Consider the following 21,348-nt stretch of genomic DNA (forward strand, 5'->3'; position numbering starts at 1 on the left):
ATGTTCCAGTGTGAAAATAAGCGAAATCGGACTACAACCACGTTCTTTCATGTACACAATTTTAAATTCCATCTGATTCTTTCACTATTTAGTACGGAAATCAAGAAAGAATGAATGTATCGGAAAGAGTATAGTTCGCTTAAGGTAGACCACCATGATGTCCAAAAATTTGTCAAAATCGGACTTCAAATGTTCAAACCCCCAGATACCGAATATGTGGACTCCAGTTCCTACAGACAACATTTTATAGAAAATATTGGTCCAACTGTGAAACATGCTATTGGAATTCTGAAAGAATTCTCTGTCGAGAAAGAACTATACTTCTCAATTGCCTAATGCTGGTTCAAGGATAAACGAAATTATCCAACTCTTCGAAGTTATGACTGTTAAGAGTGGCGTGGGAACCAAGTCGTGAGTGCGACGACTGTTGATGATTTAATGACAGTAGTATTTCGTCTTGCCATAGTAGGGAGTCGCCTTGTTTGAAACCTCTTACCTCGGAGAGGTACTCCCCGACTTCTGGTACTGCTTACCGTCAGTTTACACTGCTGTATTAATTTTGCGGGGATACCAAATTTAGACATAATAGCATAAAGGCAGCTCCTTTTCGTGCTGTGAAAAGCAGCTTTGTAATCGACGAAGAGGTGGAGTGTCGATTCTCTTTTCACGGTCACTAAAGTAGGCTATTAGCTAAAATTTAATTAAAATTTAAAACCCTATAAAAAACTATTACCCCACCGGAATTTCTCAAAGCTATTTATTTAATGTTTCATGATGGTATGGAGTCTTTCGGAAGGATGTTTCACAAACCAATCCAAAAAAGGATCCCAAAAGTATTTCATAAGAAAGACAGTTTTTTTTTCAGTGTAATCTAATTAGACCAATTGGCGTTTTATTTAATTTTCAATAATATCTTAGCGTTTAGTAAACGTTTTTAAAACTATGTATCGTATATATGTATGTTTATGTATGTATGTATATGGAGATAAATGCAACTGCGAATTCGTGCGACAGAAACTGGAAGAATTTAAGAATGAATATCATAAAATTTATACTTCTCTAAAAATAACATTTAACATATTAAAAGGCACGGACTCGTACCATCTAATAACAGTACTAAATATAACGTGAAGTACGCACTAAAATATCTGATTAAAATTTCCTTTAAAATTCGCCGAAATGAAACCAAGTTAAATATACTTATAAATATCTACTATATATGTATGTGTATGTATGTGCTTCTTTCGATTTCTTTACTAAAAGAAACATTTAATAAATTAAATGCACTAAGTAGAATTGAGGCCGATTTGCGCGTTCCTACACCCAAAGTACAGCGGACGCCTCCTCATTGGAGAGCGTGGAGAAACGCTGATACTTGTTGGCGTTGCGATAACTAGTTTTCGATGTTGTGTCCCAACGGTGTTGCATGTCGTGTGTAGCTTGCAGTGGTACGCCCAGCACATTGCCGGGATGATTGGCTTTCAAGGTCGAATTACGGCTATCGCACGCGTATTCGCGCGGCTCGACATCACACAGCCCAGCAACGGTCGCACCGTTGCCATTGCCCAAGCTGGTTGAGTCCAATTTGACGCTGGCCAACGATAAGCGATTCGGTGTGGATGTGCCGTTCGAAATCATTGTGGAGCACAGCGGTAAACCGATATCCTGAAATGAGCTAATCGAACTGAAGCCACTCTCGTCTTCGGTGGCTGAACTGAGCGGATGTTGGTGCTGTTTGAATGACGACAGCGCAATCGGATGGAAGGGATGATGTAGTGTGACATCTTCGTCCGTTTCCACCTTGCTCGATGAAGTCGAAGCTGCCGAAGAGGATGAGGTGGACACCGCAGACGAATTGGAGGTGGTGGAATGTACAGAGCTATCAGTGGAACTACGCAACGATAGGCGCGAGTCGCGTATGTTGTTGGCGCGCAGGAAGAGCATATCCGCAGTGGCGTTGGCAAGCGAGTTGGTGGCGGCGGCTGGGACGTTGCGACTGTTGTGCTTGTCCGCAGCAGCTGTGGCATTCATTTTGTTGCTCGCATTGTTTTGAGCAGGTGTAATGAGTGTTGTCGGTATGTTGGTCGGTATTGTTGTGGGTTTCGCCACTTTCGCATGCAGTGCATTGTTGCACGCGGACGCGGCGTTACGGTGTTGCGTTAAATCCGGTTGACGTGTAGATGTGTTGAGTAGATTGTGAATGGTGCGCGACAGACGAAAAGCTTCCTGGTTGAGTTTTTCCTCAAGATCATCAGCGGCGGCCTGAGCTTTGGACTCGGCATACTTTTTGGGTGAACGGCGCCTGTGTTAGCGGGCGGGAGGGAGGTAAGTAAATGCAATAATTAATAATAATTACTCGTTTATATATAATATCTTTAGTGTGAGCATACCAGGTAAAGTCCTTGAATGTTGTGTATGCATTGTTGTTGGTTGTGTTAATGGCATCATAACTCCGCTTATCTGCTGCTGCTGTGGCCAGACTGCTGTGCTTCATGTTGGCGCCACCTGATTTTGTGGCGTTGCCATTGTGTATGGCCGATTGCTTGAGGTCTACGATCAGGTTGCTGGTGCTGCGCGTGCGCAAACACGCAGAAGATGTGCTTATTGATTTATCTCCAAAGACAGCAACACCGCTGGCGCTTTGTTCATGACCTTCGCCGGCGCTGTTGCCATCGTACACTTGGTAGAGACTCTTGGAACGGGATATCTGTTGCTGTTGTTGTAATTGGCGTTGTTGTTGTTTTTGCGTTTGATAACGATCAAGGAAACGTGCGATCTCTTCGATGACAGCACGATACATCTCATTACTTGTTTCCACCTGCGGAAGAGACACAGAGGAAATGTAATTCGTTAGCAAAAAGACAAAATTGTCTCTAAAATTTGTTGTTTTTGTTGTAACTATAGTCACTTTGCAATATTTAAATAGCTTGTGAAACTATAAATAACAAATGACATGCCATTTGGCCTCTGACAAAGATTTCTCAGTTCAAACTACACATTATATCGTCCTATTCACAAAATGCCAGAAGTTTGGATGATAGCTGCTATTTCCAGGACTGGCTCAAGACAATTTTACCGCCCCTTTTAGGCCTATATGTATCTATATATTTCGTTAACAATCTGTTTAGGGTATCAATATATGTATAAAGAAAATTAGCCGCGCCTACATTCTTGCGCTTTAGATAATAACATAACTTGCCCGTATGGAAGGGCACCCCGACTATATCTAATCAGTTCAGAAAGTTGAACCCAGCAGATGATCATGTGGTGTGACGGTGTTAAAAGCTTATGACCTAGAGTCTTTTCTTTCAATAACGACTATTAATGCTAGGTCAGGTTATGTTAGATTAGTCTGGTACGCCAATAAGCCACGCATAGACAAGTTTTGGTCCTTTGCGATACCAGATAGAGTTCAGTTGCTAGGTCCGAGAGAAGTAGTCATCCTTTAGCAATTTTAATAGACTCTGCGGCTACAATATCGATATCACCTCCAGTGTATCATAACGTGATGACCCCAGATGCTTATAGCGTAGTCTTGTCAATGGTGACTAGTGCACAATAGATGCTCCATTATTTCCCTGGTGCCCTGCTCTAGAGATTTCCTACAGTATTCTTCATCTTATCACAGTTACCAGTTATTATTCCCATCATGTTCCTGCAATCTCTTCTATCGAGTGCCTATAGAAATTCTATGTACTTCCGATCTATCGTTTTGCACATGACTTTTGCAGTTTTGCACACAGGTAGATCGTTCCATCGGGTTTTGATTTTCTTTACCATGCTTCTGTCGAGTTCGTTCCCAATGTCGATCACGTTTTCAGAAATTAGCCGTACACCTTTCTGGCAGTTTCGTCCACTATTTGATTACCCTCGATGCCTTTATGACCTGGCACCCAGTAGAAGTGAAGTTGCTTACTTCTGGCAATACTTTACACTGCTGCCCTGCTTGCCAAGACACTTCTGGCATTCTGGCGACATGCGTTACGAGGTTACTACTTTGATTGTTGATTGGCTGTCTAAGTAGGTGTTGACTCTGGAATTGCCTGTAAGTGCATTAGAGACCAGCTCCGCGGCTTTCGCAATAGCAGAGAATTAGCTTGAAATATACTGCAGTGGCCCGGCAATTTAGAAGGTTGGCTTATGCCTAACTCTGGACAGTATATTCCCGCACCAACTAGATGTTTAGAGTGTTGCGCGTAGCTAACATACCTTTACGCCAGGCATATTTTTCTATGTTTACTTTGAACAGTTGAAGAGTGGGGTTGATGTAGTCGGTGGTTGTCCAACTGCCAATACCTACCGAGCTATGCCCGAGGCTAAATGTAATTTCTCCTGCAGCCAGTAGTGTAGTCTTTTTGTCGATTTTTCTATGAATGCTAAGGTACGAAGAAGCTTTCAGCGAAATTTCAAATATCAAAAATGCCGATGCAAAACAAAAGGATCGCAACAAACTAGTCTACTAAGTGGGACCAATTTTTGGCAGGAAAGGCATATATTCTGCTAAATTGATAGCTCATAGAAGATATTTTGAGAATCTTTGGTTTATCCTTGAAGCTTGAATCTTGAAATGAATATTGGAAACCCATTTTGCTCTTGTCAAATACTTTCCTGAATCCGAATTATATCTCCTGACATCATTGGAGTTCAGGAACTCGATTAATTCTTACATTATACTTAATTATCTGAAGAAAAAATTTTTGTAATGCTTCGGAAAATGACCAAAGTCCTTCTCAGCCTAATTCGTGTGCTTTCCACAAACAACACAATGGAAAACTTATATTTCCACCTATATAAATCTTCGCATGACATATTGATTTCAGCAATCTATAAATTTCCATTTTTTCCAAAAAAGTTATTAGCTTCTAATATTATCTCGCAATTTTTTAAGGCAGCAGCTACAACTGCTTATGAAAACGACTTAATTTACTGGCAAAAATGTCCATTAATTACGGATATTGCTTACATAACGTTCCAAAGATTTGTCTAATTGCCAACAGTGATACCTGAACAACAACAACAATAATTTGAAGTGACAAAAATACTCAGCCCCGTTGCATGGCTATGCTGTTTAATTTTGAAAAGAGGTTTCGGAGCTTCGCTCTGTGGTAGCTGGAGTTTAAACCAAAGTGACACTAGGGTGAGGCAGCCATAGAAAGATCAACACTAAGCATTCCTCTCTTATTCTCCGGACAGGTCAAAAATTGTCACATTTTTCAAAACACTCAATGGAAAGCTTGCAATATCCCTAAGGATAACATCTAAAGATTACCAGAAAGTAGTACCTAGGGTTCGCCTTCTTCTTTTTATCAAGATTCAAGAGAACTAAAGTATTATGGTTGGAAATTAAATCTTTCTAGCAAACCGGATTCAATATCCATATGAATAGCTCCATATTGATATTGTTCTGGTAAAGTTTGATGATTTGAAGTGCTCCGAGCGCGTGAGAGAGACTCATAAGAGTACTATTTGAAGGCTAAATAAAAAAGAATGCGAAAGAGAGAGTAGTCTCGAGTACGAGGACGAGTATTATTTGGGTCACCTTATTTCAAAACGCATTTCGTGAAGTCAAATTCATTTTATTATATTTTGCATGGATTAAGGGATCGTCTCAGTTTTTCGAGAAATCGATTTTTTTGTTGCTTTATCGGAAAGTATATTCAAATTATTACGGTCGCTACAGCGTTTCTTGTAGAAAGGGAACATAGCGACTCCAATCTTAAAACGGGTTTTTCTCAGAATGGTGTTTTTCGAAACAGTTTCCACTCTCAACGAAAGAGTTTTGAAGATATCTAGTTCCAATTTGGAGAGAATATTTTTAACATCATTCGCTATCGCGCTATGTTAGCTTTTTGAGTTTTTTTTTAAATCTTCCTATTTTTTTCTACTAGAAGCTATCGAAAAAACAATAAACGATATTTTTTGTTCAAACCACCGCTCTCACACTGAGACGATCCCTTAAAGCATAATATGACAATATTGCCAATTGGTGGAAAGTAATTTCAAAGAAAGTAGCGATTATAAAATATTATATGAGTTCGTGAGATGAATCTTGTTTTAAGATGGATGAAACGAGAGTAAGCAACAATAGGCCTTCAAAAAGAGAAGTACAAAACGCTTTACAGTGAATACTTAGTCCGATGTCTTTGTTATAACTGAACAAATGAGCAGCTTAAAACAATCAGTTTTGAGCAATGTGTCAATAATTATTTGGGAGAAATTTATAAGAAGGGAAATCAGCCACAAAAGACCAAAAACCTTTCACTAAGACAAGGCAATTCTGCCTCTTTCTCGCGCTCTATACAGGGCACTGCAGGCTTGCAGGAAGCACTTGTCCAACATGGGCATAGTTTCTTGCGCAAACTGCCGGTTTTGCGACATGGAACAGGAAACTCCAGAACACCTGATTACAGATTGGCCAGCAATTTGTGGAAGCAGGCTCAAGGCCCTAGGTTCCATCTACGTGAACAGGCATCACCTCAGTCGAGCCCAGCAGGCTCTTGGAATTGTTCAGAATGTAGGACTATATATGATATAGAAGAGAACACAATATACCATAGGTCGCAGTGCAAAGCCTCAATTTCTTATCTATCTATCTATCTCTCTATGACCAGGCAAGTTCAAGCTCTTTCGCTTAAAGCAAAGTTTTTTTGATTATTTATCATGTAGACATCGAATAGATGGTTAATACAATAAATAATTGACTTTTCAAATTGTTTGGATAGAATTATATGTTTAGTAGATATATCAAAACTGTCTTGAGGTTTTTGAAAATTATATTAAACCTCATAAGGAAAGTGCTGCTTAAGAGCAGAACTTCTGGAACTATATAATTGAACAATGAGCCGATTTTATATTATAATATAAAGACTATTAAAGCACAAGCTTACAAATTTTTCGGACGTTTATGAGTAACCCTAATGCTCATTACCAAACTCATATTACCGTGAATACTTGCCAAAATAACTAAACTAATGAACTGCTAGTCAATACAAGGCGCAACAAAAAAACGACAACAACAATACAAAACACAAAAATTAAACAAAATTGCAGAGGTTGAGGAGGAAACACTTGGTGACTCAATGACTCGGTGGTTATGCACTTTGTGGGTTGCTGGGTGTCAGTTATTGGCTGCCAGCTGTTGGCAGTTAGACTAAACATTATTGTTGTTATTATTGGTTGTTTGCTGCTTGGCAAAACGAAAAACGCAATTTTCGGAATAATTGCATTTGGTAGTTATAGTATATGTATACATATATATATGAGTACATTCATAACTAAATATAAAAGTTCGGTTGCACTGCGTATGAGGTGTGGTTCAGCCATTACAGCAGCCGGAATTTGGCAAATGACCGCAAAAATGGGCCAGGCCGACTGTTTTCGGCCAAGAGAACCTTAAGCAAAAGAAATTTTAGATAAGTTAAACAAGCAAATAAATATTTGCGAAATTGTTGGAAAACTGCAAGCTGGCGATAACATAAAATCGAAAATCTTAAATTTTAAATAGGAAAAAAATTGGTATAATTCAAGTCAACAATATGTTTGCGGCCACAAAACTATGACAAGACTGTAAACATGTTTTCAGAACAGTTCGTATTCCAGCTTATAAGATTGCTGGGATACAGTGAGCTCCGCCAATATTAATATAGTCAGCGAGGGAAGTCCCGATTTGTACGACCGTTAAGTTTAGAAGATAGAAAAGCTGAGCTGAGCTGAGCTGATCTCATGGACTATTTTTCAATCTGTTATTCTGGGACTTCTTAGCAGATGATGGATGGAAGATACTCTGGAAAATATTAATTTTTTCTAGGTTAGGTTAGGAGGTCGATCTTACCAGGGATCTCATCTGAACCACAAGATCCTCTAACAAGATCTCAGTAGTCAGAGGTATGAGCTGCCAGTGGATTTGGTTTGAGCTCATATCAATATCAGAAGTTAATTTTAATAGAGATCTTTAATAGTAGCCGTAGCGGAAAAGTTTTGATCACGTGAAAAGCTCCGGCAAATACCGCAGTTGAAGAAACGATGAATTGCATGAGGTATACAGCGACATTGACTTAGCCCAGCGAATTACAATACAGCGGCTACGTTTGCTAGGTCATGTCATCCGAATGGATGAAAATACTCCAACACCGAAAGTATTCGACGCATTACTCGCCTGGGGAAGCAGAGGAAGAGAGGAAGACCTCCAAATGGCGTCAAACAGCGAAAAGGAAGAACGACTGACGCGCTGTCAAAAACTTGTAGATCCGTCTATTTCTCAACATCAAAGGGTATTCAGTACAAAAATGCATGAAATGCATTATCCCGAACATTGCAGAGGTGTAATATGTGTTCTGAAAGAGAATCGTGAATCGTGAGGAAAAAATTATATACTTTTTGGGTATAAAGTCTGTAAGCTCTTATATTTGCCGGCGTCCTATAGGAGGCAGGTAGTTGTAAAACAAAGCGAAGCTTGAAAATTTCTTTATTTCAAAATAATTTCAAGAACAAAGTGAAAAAAAGTTGAGTTTAATTCGGAATTTCCAGCAGGTGATCTTTTTCTTGCATTGTATGTTAAAGCAACGAAACTGCACCAGCTTGTTTGGCATTTTATTAAAGTCCTAGTCCTCCACAGAGTTGGTGTGTGAGTGAGCATTTGGCTTAACCTAAGTAGCTACATACATGCATACATGAACACCCACACTTCAGAGTTACTTTTAAATTTTCACTTTTTGTGCAAGTCAGATATTTGGGTTAATTTCGTTGGCTTGTAATTTGGCTTACTGTAGCAATTTACACATAATGGCTGTGGGAGAAGTTAGACGGTACGTTTTAGTACGAGAGTGTGATTAGGAGTTTGGCTACGACATTAAATTGGCTGACTCATTGGCACCTGCTTGTTGGTTGGCAAATATTTTCAAGTGAAATCAGCAATGTTTTGCTTGTCTGCAAGTGCAAGTTAATTGAGGGTACCTGCAAATCAAGCGGGTTTTAGTAGAATGTATGATTTCCAAGAAATGGTTAAAAATTAATTTTATTTTAAGTATACCTAGTCACAACGTTTTCCTATCTTTTTGGCAAAGTTCGTATACCATTACAGTAAAACCGTTCTTGTAACTTGTAACGTATCTTGTGATGCTGTTCGAGAACCAAGTCAATTTTCGATATTGTCATGTGAGTGAAACTGCTTTGGAGTCAGACCATGTGCCATCACACGGAACAAATAATATTTGGACAGTGCAATATTTGGAGGATATAGCGGGTGAGCGGGTTATAGTGAGTCTTTTCGCTATCTGAGGCCAATTGGAGATTCCAAGTATAGTCAGATCCTTCTCCACCTGGTCCTTCCAACGGAGTGGAGGTCTTCCTCTTCCTCTGCTTGCCCCGGTGGGTACTGCGTCGAATACTATCAGATCTGGGGTGTTTTCTTCCATTCGGACGATATTACCTAACCTGCGTAGCTCGCTTTCGCTTAACAACATATATCAATGCCGTCTTATATCTCGATGCCAATGCGAAAAGGACCATAAATCTTCCGCAGAACCTTTCTCTCGTAAACTCATAACGTCGACACATCAGATGTTCTCATCGTCCATGCCTCTACACTATATAGCATTACGGAGATAATGAGTGATTTGTAGAGTTTGGTTTTTGTTCGTCGAGAGAGGACTTTACTTCTCAATTGCCTACTCAGTCCGAAGTATCAGTTGTTGGCAAGTGTTATTCTGCGTTGAATTTCAAGAAATTATCTACGATTTCGAAGTTATGACTGCCAACAGTGCCATGGGAACCAAGTCGCGAGTGGGACGACTGTTTGTTTGATGACTGGAGATATTTCGGCCTGCACTCCTTCAAAGAGTACTCCAAAGACCGACTTGCCTAATTTAACCTTTATTTGTCTGGCGCTATTATTATTTATATATAATTTATATATATATATATGTATATAGATATATATATATATATGTAATAAGAACTCCATATAAACATTTATAATATTTCTGGCTTATGTAAGCAATAGGAAGCGTTTTGATCGTCACCACATAAGTAATCCAAACAATAAACATCATTAAAATGATTTGTGGTGGTTTGATTTCATTTCTTCATTTCTGGATTAGTATAAAGACGCCTAACAAACTCGACCACAAAAAGTTCAATGGAAATCTTGAAAAACTCAGTTTTTAGTTGCCAGACAGGTGCTTGTACCCATAATATTTTAGAGGCGAACAAAAAGCGAGTGGTAAAATGTGGCAGACGAAAGCGAAGAGCGACGAACGAGTGAATGTGGAACATAATAGTTTGATTAATATACATACGAGTTTTTAGATACAGGTATATGTATGTATATAAGTATACATTTTCGAACACTTGCCGCTCTATTAAAAAGTATGAAATTGAAAAAAGAGGCAAAATGAAACCAAGTGGCGATGAAAAGAAAAAGTGTAACATGGAACCAAAGCATCACGTTCGCTGATAAAAGTGAGCAAAAGTAGATGACAGATAAAATGAATTAATGGCACAGCCTACAAGCGACCGCTTGACCGACTGACTGGCTGACTGATGGCGCTATTAGTTCGTTGATTTTCATTAGCATTTTATGATCCGCGGTCATTAAAGTCTGCCGCGTGTGTGTGGAAAATATGACAGAAAGTGATTTTTGAGCACAATTTTTAACTTCGTCTGCATGTGTGTGAATGTGTGTGGCAGACGAGAAGAAATGACTGCGATTGGAGATAAGAGAGAAATTTAGAATGCCGACGCATAGGCATATATGTGTGGGTATGTAGAGCTATTTTTAATTCATAAGCAATTACATTTTTTACAAGCTTTCATTGAAAAGGCAGTAAATTGAAGGATTAAAACGCTGAGCACGTGCTGGCAGCAATGATTTAGCTAACAGAAGTGTGTGTTGAGATTGCGGGCATATTTAGTTTATAATGTTCGTCCGGTTTGCTGACGTCACTGTAGCGCATCAGTTTTTATTGACAAAAATCTTGGATTGAGAGATATTTAGTATTTACTGAGCATCAATTTCCTTATATCCGAAGACTTTCTCACTAGCTCAAAAATAAGGGTTGCACAATGTATTCAATGAAGGTCGGGAAGTAATTGACTCCCCTTATGGGAGTCGTCCATCACCCTCTGTTAATGACGATATCATCGAAAAAGTTAAAGAACAGTGCTTGAAAGCTGTCGGATTGGCATCACAGAGATAGAAGAGGATATAAAGAGGTCTTATGGAACGATTCAATACGCTTTGGTAAATGTTTTCGGTAAGATGCATGTCAATACTCGACTCACGTTAAAGGACCTGAATATTTTGCAAAATCCACCTAGAATCAAGTTCTTAAAAGAGCCTTAACAACGTTGCTGACATTTATCAGCTGTTAACGAGACGTGAGTTTATGAATATGATATCCAAACTGTTCGACAAAATAGCGGATGGCGCTGCAAAAATGAGCCGAAACCGGAAAAACCCAAAATTCTCTGAAAACCATACTAAGGCTTAAACAAGACTAAGGCAATTATGATAAATCGCTATTATGTCAGTATTGGCTCAAAGGGAACATTTTGAAGATGATAATAAAGACTTGTATTAAACTACCTTGAAATGTTTTTTTTTTCTGTCCGGGTCAAAATTGATCAGACAGTGATTTTTAGTACTATAATTGACTAAAAATAAGCCTTTTGAGGATGATAATAAAGATTTATATAAAACTACGTTAAAATTTTTTTTGTCAGTCCGGGTCAAATTTGATCAAATGGTAATTTCAGTACCATCATTGAAGTAAGTGCTGTAAATTATAATATTTATGAGCCGAATGTTTAAGCTATTTATTGACGCCTTTATATACCGTAAGAGCATATTTTTTGAATTTGGGAAAGATAAAATAGTCGTTGGGGTCATATCTAGTAAAAACCGTGGGTGAGACACTAGCTCATGGCGTATTTTCATCAACTTGTCAGTTATTACAAGCTATTCCGGTGTAAAGGCTAGTTTTTCTACAAAAATGAACACGGCTGGCTCTTATATTGTATTTCGGGTTCAATTAACAACAGCTGAGCCATTTTGGTGCACTATTCGTAGATCTTTTTATTATTGCTACCACGTTTCACGTTCTCGTTCAAACCATTTTGTGGTTTTAATAAAGCTACTAATGTCCGATATATATACCTTTTGTAGACATCCATTCAAGGTTTGGTGCTTGATTTATTCCAAGTGTTCTGTGTCGGATCTGCGATAGGGCTGGGAATTCACAGACCAAGTGGAAAATTGTTTCTTTATTCCCTACTAGTTCGCAGCCTCGATAGATGTTGTTGAAGAGCATACCCATTTTGGACGCATGTTCTCCAAATGGCCAATGCCCCTTTATAGTAGCAGTTAGTCTACAGATACTTTTTCTAGATCTACTTAATAAGTCGTTAGTTATTTTCTTGTCATATATTGGCCATATCTGTTTAGTTATATTGCATTCCATCTGTTATTTGCTAATTGTTGAATTTGTATATTGAGTTCTCTTATGGTCGATCCTAGCGGGCTTGGTATTCAGTAGAGCTTTGCAGGCCTTCTCTATGCCCAGTAATTCCGCTTGAAAGATGCTACCGAGTTCGGTACACGGTTAGAGAGAGAAATGTCCAGATCATCGGAATAAACTCCCGTGCCTACTCTGCAGTCCATTTTGGGCCCGTCGGTATAGACTGAGATGTTATCTTTGTCCCCATTATGCCCCTTTTTATTCCCGTCTAGAGGGAAAGTAAAGTCATAAACATACTAATCAGATTTGTAGATTCAGATCGAGTCGAAAATCTTAAGTTTGATATTAACTAACAGAATATTGATCTTCTTTAATGCGTATAACAAGCTAACTTAACTTTTATAGTGACAGGTGACAATAATAACAAAGGTTCCGCTACCACCAAACTGATAATTGCAGCTGCTTTTGAATTTAGTAATAACATACTCTTTTTTTCAAAAACCAACAACTCACTTATGTTAACATTTGTTCCACACATTTCTCTGCTTTCCAGGGAATTATATATAAACAAAGGACACAATGCCTTAAGCATAAATGAGGTCACGGTAGTACTAATATTTCCTTAAAGAACATGTTCGAAATAAATTTCAAGGCTGTTAACCAGTGCTTCTCTTCTTTTGAAAACCTTAGTGTAGACTACCAGCTTGATGGAGTGATGTTAGTGAAAAACAAAAGCAAATTACGAAACTTCAAAGTCCACGAAAGGTTCAAACAAAGCGTCCTCTAAGTGAGTTGTGCTGCTTAAGTGCCTTCCAATGCCTAGCGAAACAACGCAACAAATAATTAGAAGGCGTCATTTCCTTACTTCTGCGGGAAGCGCGGCATATTACATAACTTCGTACACGCATTTCATTGTTATTTACTTTCATAGAACAAATGATTGCCACCGCTTTGTGCTGCCTAGTGGTGAACCTTTTGTTCAGGCGGTTGATTGATGTTATTCAAACGCATTTATAGATTTACCACGGCGGTGTTTGTACTCAACATATATCCACTTATATAAGTATATTTATGTATGTGTGAATGCCGCAATTATCATTAAAAGGCATGAGAACGGAAATAATAATTTGAACAGAACTTTTTACATGCGGCAATTGGTTGTCTTATATAACTTAAGAATTGAGTTGTACGCGCACACTGTGGCGGTTTCAACTATCTGTTGGTATTAGTGATACTCTCGTAACTGTGTATATTTAAAAGAGATATCTGGGAAGTTATCATAATTGCGCAAACTATACCTGGAGCTTGTGTGAAATCAATCAATTAATGGAATTTGTTGGAATACGTGCTTACGGAAGGCGAATGATCGGGTTGCTTGCTTAAGTCTTTTGATTTTTGAGTGTCTTAAGCACTTTACGATGAAAACTTTAAGACTTTACGATGAAAAATACTGACCCTTAAGAAGAATATTTAAGTGTTGAGTGCTTATTGATACATTTTGAAAAACAAAGTTGACTAATTTATAAAGTATATTACAAATATTTTTAAGTATGATAATCTGTATGTATGACATACATTGTATGTATGTAGGTAGCAACTGGGTACAATATACTATCAGAATAACAAATTATAATTGAAACTAGAAATATATATGATGCTATTAGGATTTTTCCAGAACACTTTTATTTTGTGCGCTGGAGCGGAAATTCGGTATGGGATTTATGACACGAGAGTTACTCCGTCGCCGAGTCCTGTAATTCATTCCGGTGGATGAACGTCTAGCCACAATCCGCATCAAAGCAAAGATCTTCAACATATCGCTGATTTGCGTCTACACAAATTGACAGTGTGGTTTCAGGCTTGGAAAATCAACAATTGGCCAGATATTCACCAAATCTTGGAAAAGACCAGTGAAAAAAGGATCGACACACGCCACCATTTCGTCGATTTCAAAGCTTATTTTGACAGTATGAAAAGGAGCTGCCTTTATGCTGCAAAACTCATACGAAATATAATCCTGTCATCAAACAAACAGTCGTCGACCTCACGATTTGGCTCCTACGTCACTGTTGACAGTCACAACTTCGAAGTCGTAGATAATTTCGTCTATCTTGAGACCTAGCATTAACACCAACAACGGCCGTCTTGGAATCCAACGTGGAATATCTCTTACCAAGAGGTGCTACTTTGGACTAAGTAGGCAATTGCGAAGTAGAGTCCTCTCTCGACGAAAAAGGATCAAATTCTACAAGTCACTCGTCATCCCAGTCCGGCTACATGAGCAGAGACATGGACGATGACAACATCTGATATGTCGCCGTTACGAGTTTTCGGGAGAAAGGTTTTGCGGAAGATAAGTGGTCCTTTGGGCATTGGTAACTGCGAATACCACATTCGATGGAACGATGAGCTGTACGAGTTATACGATGACATTGACAGAGTTCTGTGAATTAAGAGAGACCTGGTCAGGTCATGCCGTCCGAATGAATGAATACACTCCAGCTCGGCACTTTTCGACGCAGTATCCGCCGGGGGAAGCAGAGGAAGAGGAAGAACTCACCTTCGTTGGAGAGATCAGGTGGAGAAGGACCTAGCTGCACATGGTATCTCGAATTGGCTACAATTGAGCTGTTGTTAACTTGGCGGTATCTACGTCAGTACAGAAGAAGAAGAAGAAGCAGAAGGTTAAACCGATTTTATACATTTTGAACAAAAGGGTATATTATTATCAGAAAAATACTTTCTATGAATTCCTGTAATATGACCCACAGAGTGACTGATTTATTCGGAGAAAAGTTAGCCATTGCCACTTGGGTACACATTTTCGGTAGCTGGGGTCTAAACCTATTAGAGGTAGAGACCGTGCCAATTTTTTTTAATTTCAAATCACTCTTCCTTGTTTTTAGCAGAAAAAAGTACACAATTATCACTGTGAGGCATCAAGTCGTCATTGCAACCAAATTTCCGAATTCAATTGAGTTACAACTATTTTATGTAAACAAGCTTACCTGCTTCAATTGCCATTGTAGTGTGTCCACTTGATTTTGTAGCAACACCACCTGCACATTGGCCGTGTTGTCGCTGTGTGCCTTAAAGGCGGGCAGGCGCTGTTCGATGCAGGCGGCGGGTGTGGTGCGCGCGGCAACTGGCGGCTTTGCGCCAGCTGCATAATGAGCCGTTAGCGTTGAACGTGTGGCAGCCACAGGTGGTTTCGATATGGCGGCGGCATTACCACCATCGTCGACATTGTTAATGTCATCTTCATCCTCAACAGCGAACATGAGATTGTCATCCTGCAAAAACAAGAAGGGAAACGAAATAAAATGAAATGAATTTTTTTGTTTTTGTTTTAGTAAAAAACGTGCAATGTGTGAAAAGCCTGCCAGTGGCATACAAATAAATGTGCGCATGCGTAGGTTTTTCTGCGCTGCCAAGTGAGTGTATATATGTTTATGTGTGTTGCAACAACAAGTTTTTTAAGCATTTCCGACACACTTCCTCTACAAATTAAAAGCGTTGTGGCAATAAGTTGTGCCACTTGAATGCCGAAAACTCGTTCGCTAATGCCAAAACACACACAAATACTCGCACATAGATACATATGTAAATTTGTGAAGTTAAGCTCACGTGTAGCTGATATAAAAGTGGTTTAACTTTTAATGAAAATGTTTTTTATACCCTGAACAGGGTATACTAAGATCCTATAAAGTGTATAAATAATTGATCAGCATGACGGTGTGGGTTTGGCCTTGTCCATCTGGATGTATATAGTCTGTCAGTTTGTGAGATATGATCTGAAACTTCGCATGCGTCCTTTTCTTCTCAAAAAACTGCTCGTTTGTCGGAACTGTCGATATCGGACTACTACAAAGTATGGCTGCTATACCAGCTGAACGATCAAAAGCAAGTCCTTGTATGGAAAACTTTTTTATTTGACAATATATCAGCATGTGAAATTTAGCACAGATTATTATGTAAGATAGCGCTACAATATGCCAACAAATTGTTCAGATCGGACCACTGCAGCGTATAGCTGTCATACAAATTGAACGGTCGGAATCAAGTCCTTGTATGAAAAACTTTTTTATTTGACGATATTTCATTAGGAAATTTAGCATAAATTATTGCCTAAAATAAATGTATAAACAGTGAAGAAATTGTTCAGATCGGACCACAATAGCATATAGCTGCCATACAAACTGAACGATCAAAAGCAAGTTCTTGTATGAATAACTTTTTTATTTGACGATATATCATCACGAAATTTGGCATAAATTATTGCCTAAAATAAATGTATAAACAATAAAGAAATTGTTCAGATCGGACTACAATAGCATATAGCTGCCATACAAATTGAACGATCGGAAACAAGTGCTTGTATGGAAAACTTTTTTATTTGACAAGTTATCGGCATAAAATTTGACATGGATTATTGTCTTTAATAACGGTATAATCTCTGATGAAATTGTTCAGATTGGACCACTATAGCATATAGCTGCCATACAAATTGAATCATCGAAATCAATTTCCTGCACGGAATATTTAGCTTATGTGAAGGGTATTAAAACTGCGGTGCAGCTGAAGTAATTTTTTTCTTATTGTGGTTTTTTATCGTTTTTTGTCTTTCGAACCGAGCGTATTGTGGTGTCCAGCATTAATTATGTTATGCTACAGTTGGAATGTTAAATTAAAGTTATTGTACAAGAAATGCCTGTCTTGGTATATACACACATATGTATATACAATATATATATATATACATTTAAATACATACATCCATATAATTGAGCTAATAAATGCAAGTACGCGCCTGAATTATGTTGTTTGAATTATCAAATAAACCGACCAACACACACACACACCACCAGCGAGCAGTGTTAACTAGTGTGAAAACGACTTTAATGAATGGCCAAATTTAAGTGCCAAAATTAACTACATACGTACTCATACTCTCATATCAAATTTTAGTATTAGTAACACTTCAAAAAATTTTAATTTCCGCATTAGCTGTCATACAATTAATGCCCTTTGATAGCTTTTGAAAGTTAATAATTGTCTGATTAATTTTTGGCTGACTTTGCAGCTAAATGTGGCATGACAATAAAGAGCATATAGTCTAATATAGCTGCTGTAAAAAAATAAAAAATATAGTTGTTTTTATGTAGAAAATGTGCAAATTTGTGCGAAATTTTTAAAAGTTGTTAGCTCCATATTTACTTTCACTTAACCGTTTATTAAGCTTTCTTTTGCAAAAAGTTGAAAAAATTTCATTTAGTTGGCAACGCCAAACTAATTTTTTGGCAAATTTGCAATGAAAGCATATAGAATAATGGTTAGATGATGGTTACTTTTTAAGCTATTCAAAAAATTAAAACTTTTCTTTGTGTCAAATGTCCACAAGGTCTGCAAAGTAGGACTTCGTGGCCTCGATAACCTCAAAATTTCCTCCTACTCAAATTTCTAAACCGCCTTTACCGTTTTAGTTTGGAGAGGTCGCATAGTGTGAGAATACGATGGATTGGAGGGTAGTTCGCATACTAATTCGTTTAGTTAGGCTATGGCGTAGGCAGAGGTGTGAGGCTAGGTGTTATAATGGTGCAAGAGATGTTGATGGTTTCGTAAATCAAAATTGTTTTTTCAGCAACTTGGCGTCAAAACAGCTTTATTTGCAAAGTAGTGCCCTGTGACTCACTGCTTGGGTGATATTTTGAGTTTATCCAGGGAGCCGATATAAATCACAAGGAAAGTATTCGCTTTTTTCGAAGTAGTTTCACCGCATGAAGCCACTGTTCTTATCGTTTCCTGGCTTTTGGTGTAACAAGTGGATACATGCTTCGTCGACAATGACCACAATGACGAAACCACGCCTTCGGATTGCACTTAAACAGCGTCAACACTACTGTGCAGTAGTCTCCTGTTGTATTTATTGCCTGAAGTAACTCAGCGCAGAGTCCAATGCGCCGACAGCTTGCTTTTGAGATGCTTACGATCTCGCAAACCGTCAATCGGATAACTAAACAGCATTCAATCACTCTTTGGTTTCACTGCAGTTGCCGTTTCAAAGGCAGAAATTCGTGGACTCATCCGCGTTCTCACGCGGTTATGAGAAACCTAACTAATGTATTACACGTGAAAATTTCTTCTGCGAAAGTGGCGTCATCTGAGCTTATCTCTATTACCTGGAACGTTGCTAAGGGTTCATGTCTAATTCAAGATAAGCCGTTTAGCTTTCAGAGCATTAGTCAGACAAGAGATTGCACTTGACTCTCATATTCTGGGATTAGAGAACAGAAGTAAATATTAATCTTAGAAAACCGTTTTATAGTTCTTATAAACATCCTCCATTAAGATATATACATTTTTTTTATATGTTTGAACCAAATTTTTAAACATTTTTACCACTTTGATGGAGGAATCTCCAAAACATTCGTTTTGAACTCAGCAAGCGCCTTGCGTTTGATTTTCTCGATTTTTTGAAAGACAACTGGCAAACAAATGGTTTGTGCCACATAGAATTAACTGTTCACTGTTATTCGAGTGGTATTGTTGTAACATGTCCAGTTTTTCCAAAAAAAAGACAGTCAACAATTTGATTGGAAGTCCTTTTGGGCGTATACCTTTTTGCTGGATTCGGCTCATTTTGAAACGACTATACAGTACACTGCTTTTTACTTTCGAGGTCATAAGTCCATGATACATCAAGTTTCACGATGTCATGGGCGTTTCTCGAGGCAACACGTGTCATTTTTTGAGCGATTGATAAATTGTGGAGGATCTAGGTTATGTTAGGTTAAGTTAGGTTAGGTTCGATTAGGCTAGGTTAAATGGCTGATCTAGAGAGATCGCATGTGGACTGCTATACGAATATGTGAAGCTATAGAAAAGAAAATCTCCTGTGCTCAAACTTATAAATTAGCAAAACGTTTAGTGGCCAATACAAATTTGCACAGGCGTTTAATATCCATTCCGGTCAGTTCGGTGGGATGTCCGAAGCGATCTAACCTGAATAATATTTTTTTACAATAAAATGTTCATTCAATTGAAAGTATGCTGGTCCCACTAATGCTTATAGTTGTCTGAATTTTATTATAGATCACAATACGATCTTGAAATATCAGTTTGGTCACATAATTAATAGTTTCGGGAGCCGCAACTGATTTTGGACGATATTCACGAAATTCGTCTTGGTACGACTTTTATTGAATTCTCCATACAGTCGTTAAACTTTGGTCCTTGATGGAGCTTCATCGTCAAAAATTGAGTTGTGTACATCGATGTACTGTTGCTGAGTTAACCCACGGCGAAATTTAAAAAAAAATATGCCCAGAAAATGTTCGCAATTTAATTCCAATTTTTGCCGAGATGATTATTCTAAGTTACTGTAAACGACACAAGTAGCGCTCATATGTCAAAACATTCTGAGTTTGAATCACATTAAAAATGCTAAACTTTTGATAGAGTTCTTGCCAGATTGTAGCACTGTCAATTTACAAACATTATACTTATACATATCTAATTTTCAAGTTTTTATAGCAAAGTTATAGTTTATCACAAAAAAATTAAATTTCCAGCATTTTTATTTGAAGTGTACAATTTCTTATTCCCAAAAGCATTCAGCTACCAAAACTATCAATGAAAGTCAGAGCTTGCGGCTTACTCAAAAATCACGCTGAATCCTCTTCCGAAGGCATTACGTGAGCCACTTAAAATAAATGCGATTGCAAATTTTGTTTGCACGCACTGTTTGTTCCGCGTCCCCTATCCACTGAGTGATGTGTCATCAATTGTCATTGTTATACGCTCATTTGTTGCACTTATTTGGCACACCAGATCAAAAACGAAAAAAATGCTTGGGCCAAACAATGAAAATGTTGCTTGCGCTCATAACAAAATTTCTGCATTGTTAACAATTTAAAATGGTTGCGGCTGGAAAAAATTGCTCTGGCACAAATTATGACCAACATTGTCGTTGTTGTTGTTAGTGTTGCTGTTAGTGTTGTTGTCGACTATTTACTGCCGCAATTGCCGGTAACAACCCGGCAGTAAGCGATCCAATTGCTTTCGCATCATCAACAGAAAATTCAGACAATCGAACCGACAGACGCGCTGTGTGTGTGTGCGTATGAGTATATGTATGTGTGTCAACAACAAATGTTGACTTGCATAAAGATTCATAAATACATATTTTTTTCGTGGCAGTCGCACAATTGAGCAAAAATTTGTTTTGTATGAAAGAATGGAACCATTGAGCTAGTTTTTTGTGATATTAAGCCGCATATTTATCAACATACATACACACATACGCATTATTTATAATCATATATAATTAATTAATGATGATGCGTGATTTTTTTTTTAAAGCAAATCTGCATTGAAGAGAACAATATACTATAGCTGCTCGGTATCACTGCTTTTTGGGTCACAATTAATTAATAATTTGTTATATATGAGCTTAAAATTATTTGCAGTGATTTCAAATAATAAGCTGTGAATAATTTAATTTGTTGTTTTTTCTTCTTCAAAAATTATACAGAGCGCGTTTGATTGCGAAATTCCACTCCAATAAGGCTTAATGAACTCTTCTGTTGCTAATTAGTTGAGTTTAGATTAGGTTAGGTTAATCTGGTAGGCCAATAAGCCGCGCATAGACCAGTTTGGTCCTTTGCGATATCAGATGAGTTCAGTTGCTAGATCCATGAGAAGTAATCATCCTTTAGGATGCCTGCGCTTGACGCGAGTTTTAACAGACTCAATGGCCTCACTATCATACCGTGGGCACCCCAGATGCTTACAGCGTTGTCTTGCCAAGAGACAAGTGCACAAGAGAAGCACTATTGTTTACCTGGTGAACTGCTCGAGACATTTCCCGCAGTCTTCTCGATCTATCAGGTCC

General features: G+C 38.2%; 1 protein-coding gene across 1 annotated transcript; it reads right to left on the minus strand.

Moving 5' to 3' along the window:
• Window positions 1-1,152: 1,152 nt before the first annotated feature.
• LOC120777720 lies at window positions 1,153-15,745 on the minus strand. The gene is made up of 3 exons (XM_040109210.1): window positions 15,464-15,745; window positions 2,391-2,818; window positions 1,153-2,302 (listed from the first exon to the last, which is right to left on the minus strand). Exons 1-3 carry the CDS (start codon window positions 15,734-15,736, stop codon window positions 1,318-1,320), a joined length of 1,686 nt encoding a protein of 561 aa, XP_039965144.1. The 5' UTR covers window positions 15,737-15,745; the 3' UTR covers window positions 1,153-1,317.
• Window positions 15,746-21,348: the final 5,603 nt, after the last annotated feature.

The sequence above is a fragment of the Bactrocera tryoni genome, chromosome 5, assembly GCF_016617805.1.
Source record: "Bactrocera tryoni isolate S06 chromosome 5, CSIRO_BtryS06_freeze2, whole genome shotgun sequence".
In the NCBI taxonomy this organism is placed as follows: domain Eukaryota; kingdom Metazoa; phylum Arthropoda; class Insecta; order Diptera; family Tephritidae; genus Bactrocera; species Bactrocera tryoni.

Excerpts from the sequence above, each read along its gene's own strand:
- LOC120777720 (XM_040109210.1), bottom strand. The coding sequence starts at position 15,736 with ATGTTCGCTGTTGAGGATGAAGATGACATTAACAATGTCGACGATGGT. Across the intron at positions 2,819-15,463 it reads TACAATGGCAATTGAAGCAG|GTGGAAACAAGTAATGAGAT; the intron begins GTAAGCTTGTTT and ends TCTCTTCCGCAG. Across the intron at positions 2,303-2,390 it reads ACATTCAAGGACTTTACCTG|GCGCCGTTCACCCAAAAAGT; the intron begins GTATGCTCACAC and ends CCGCTAACACAG.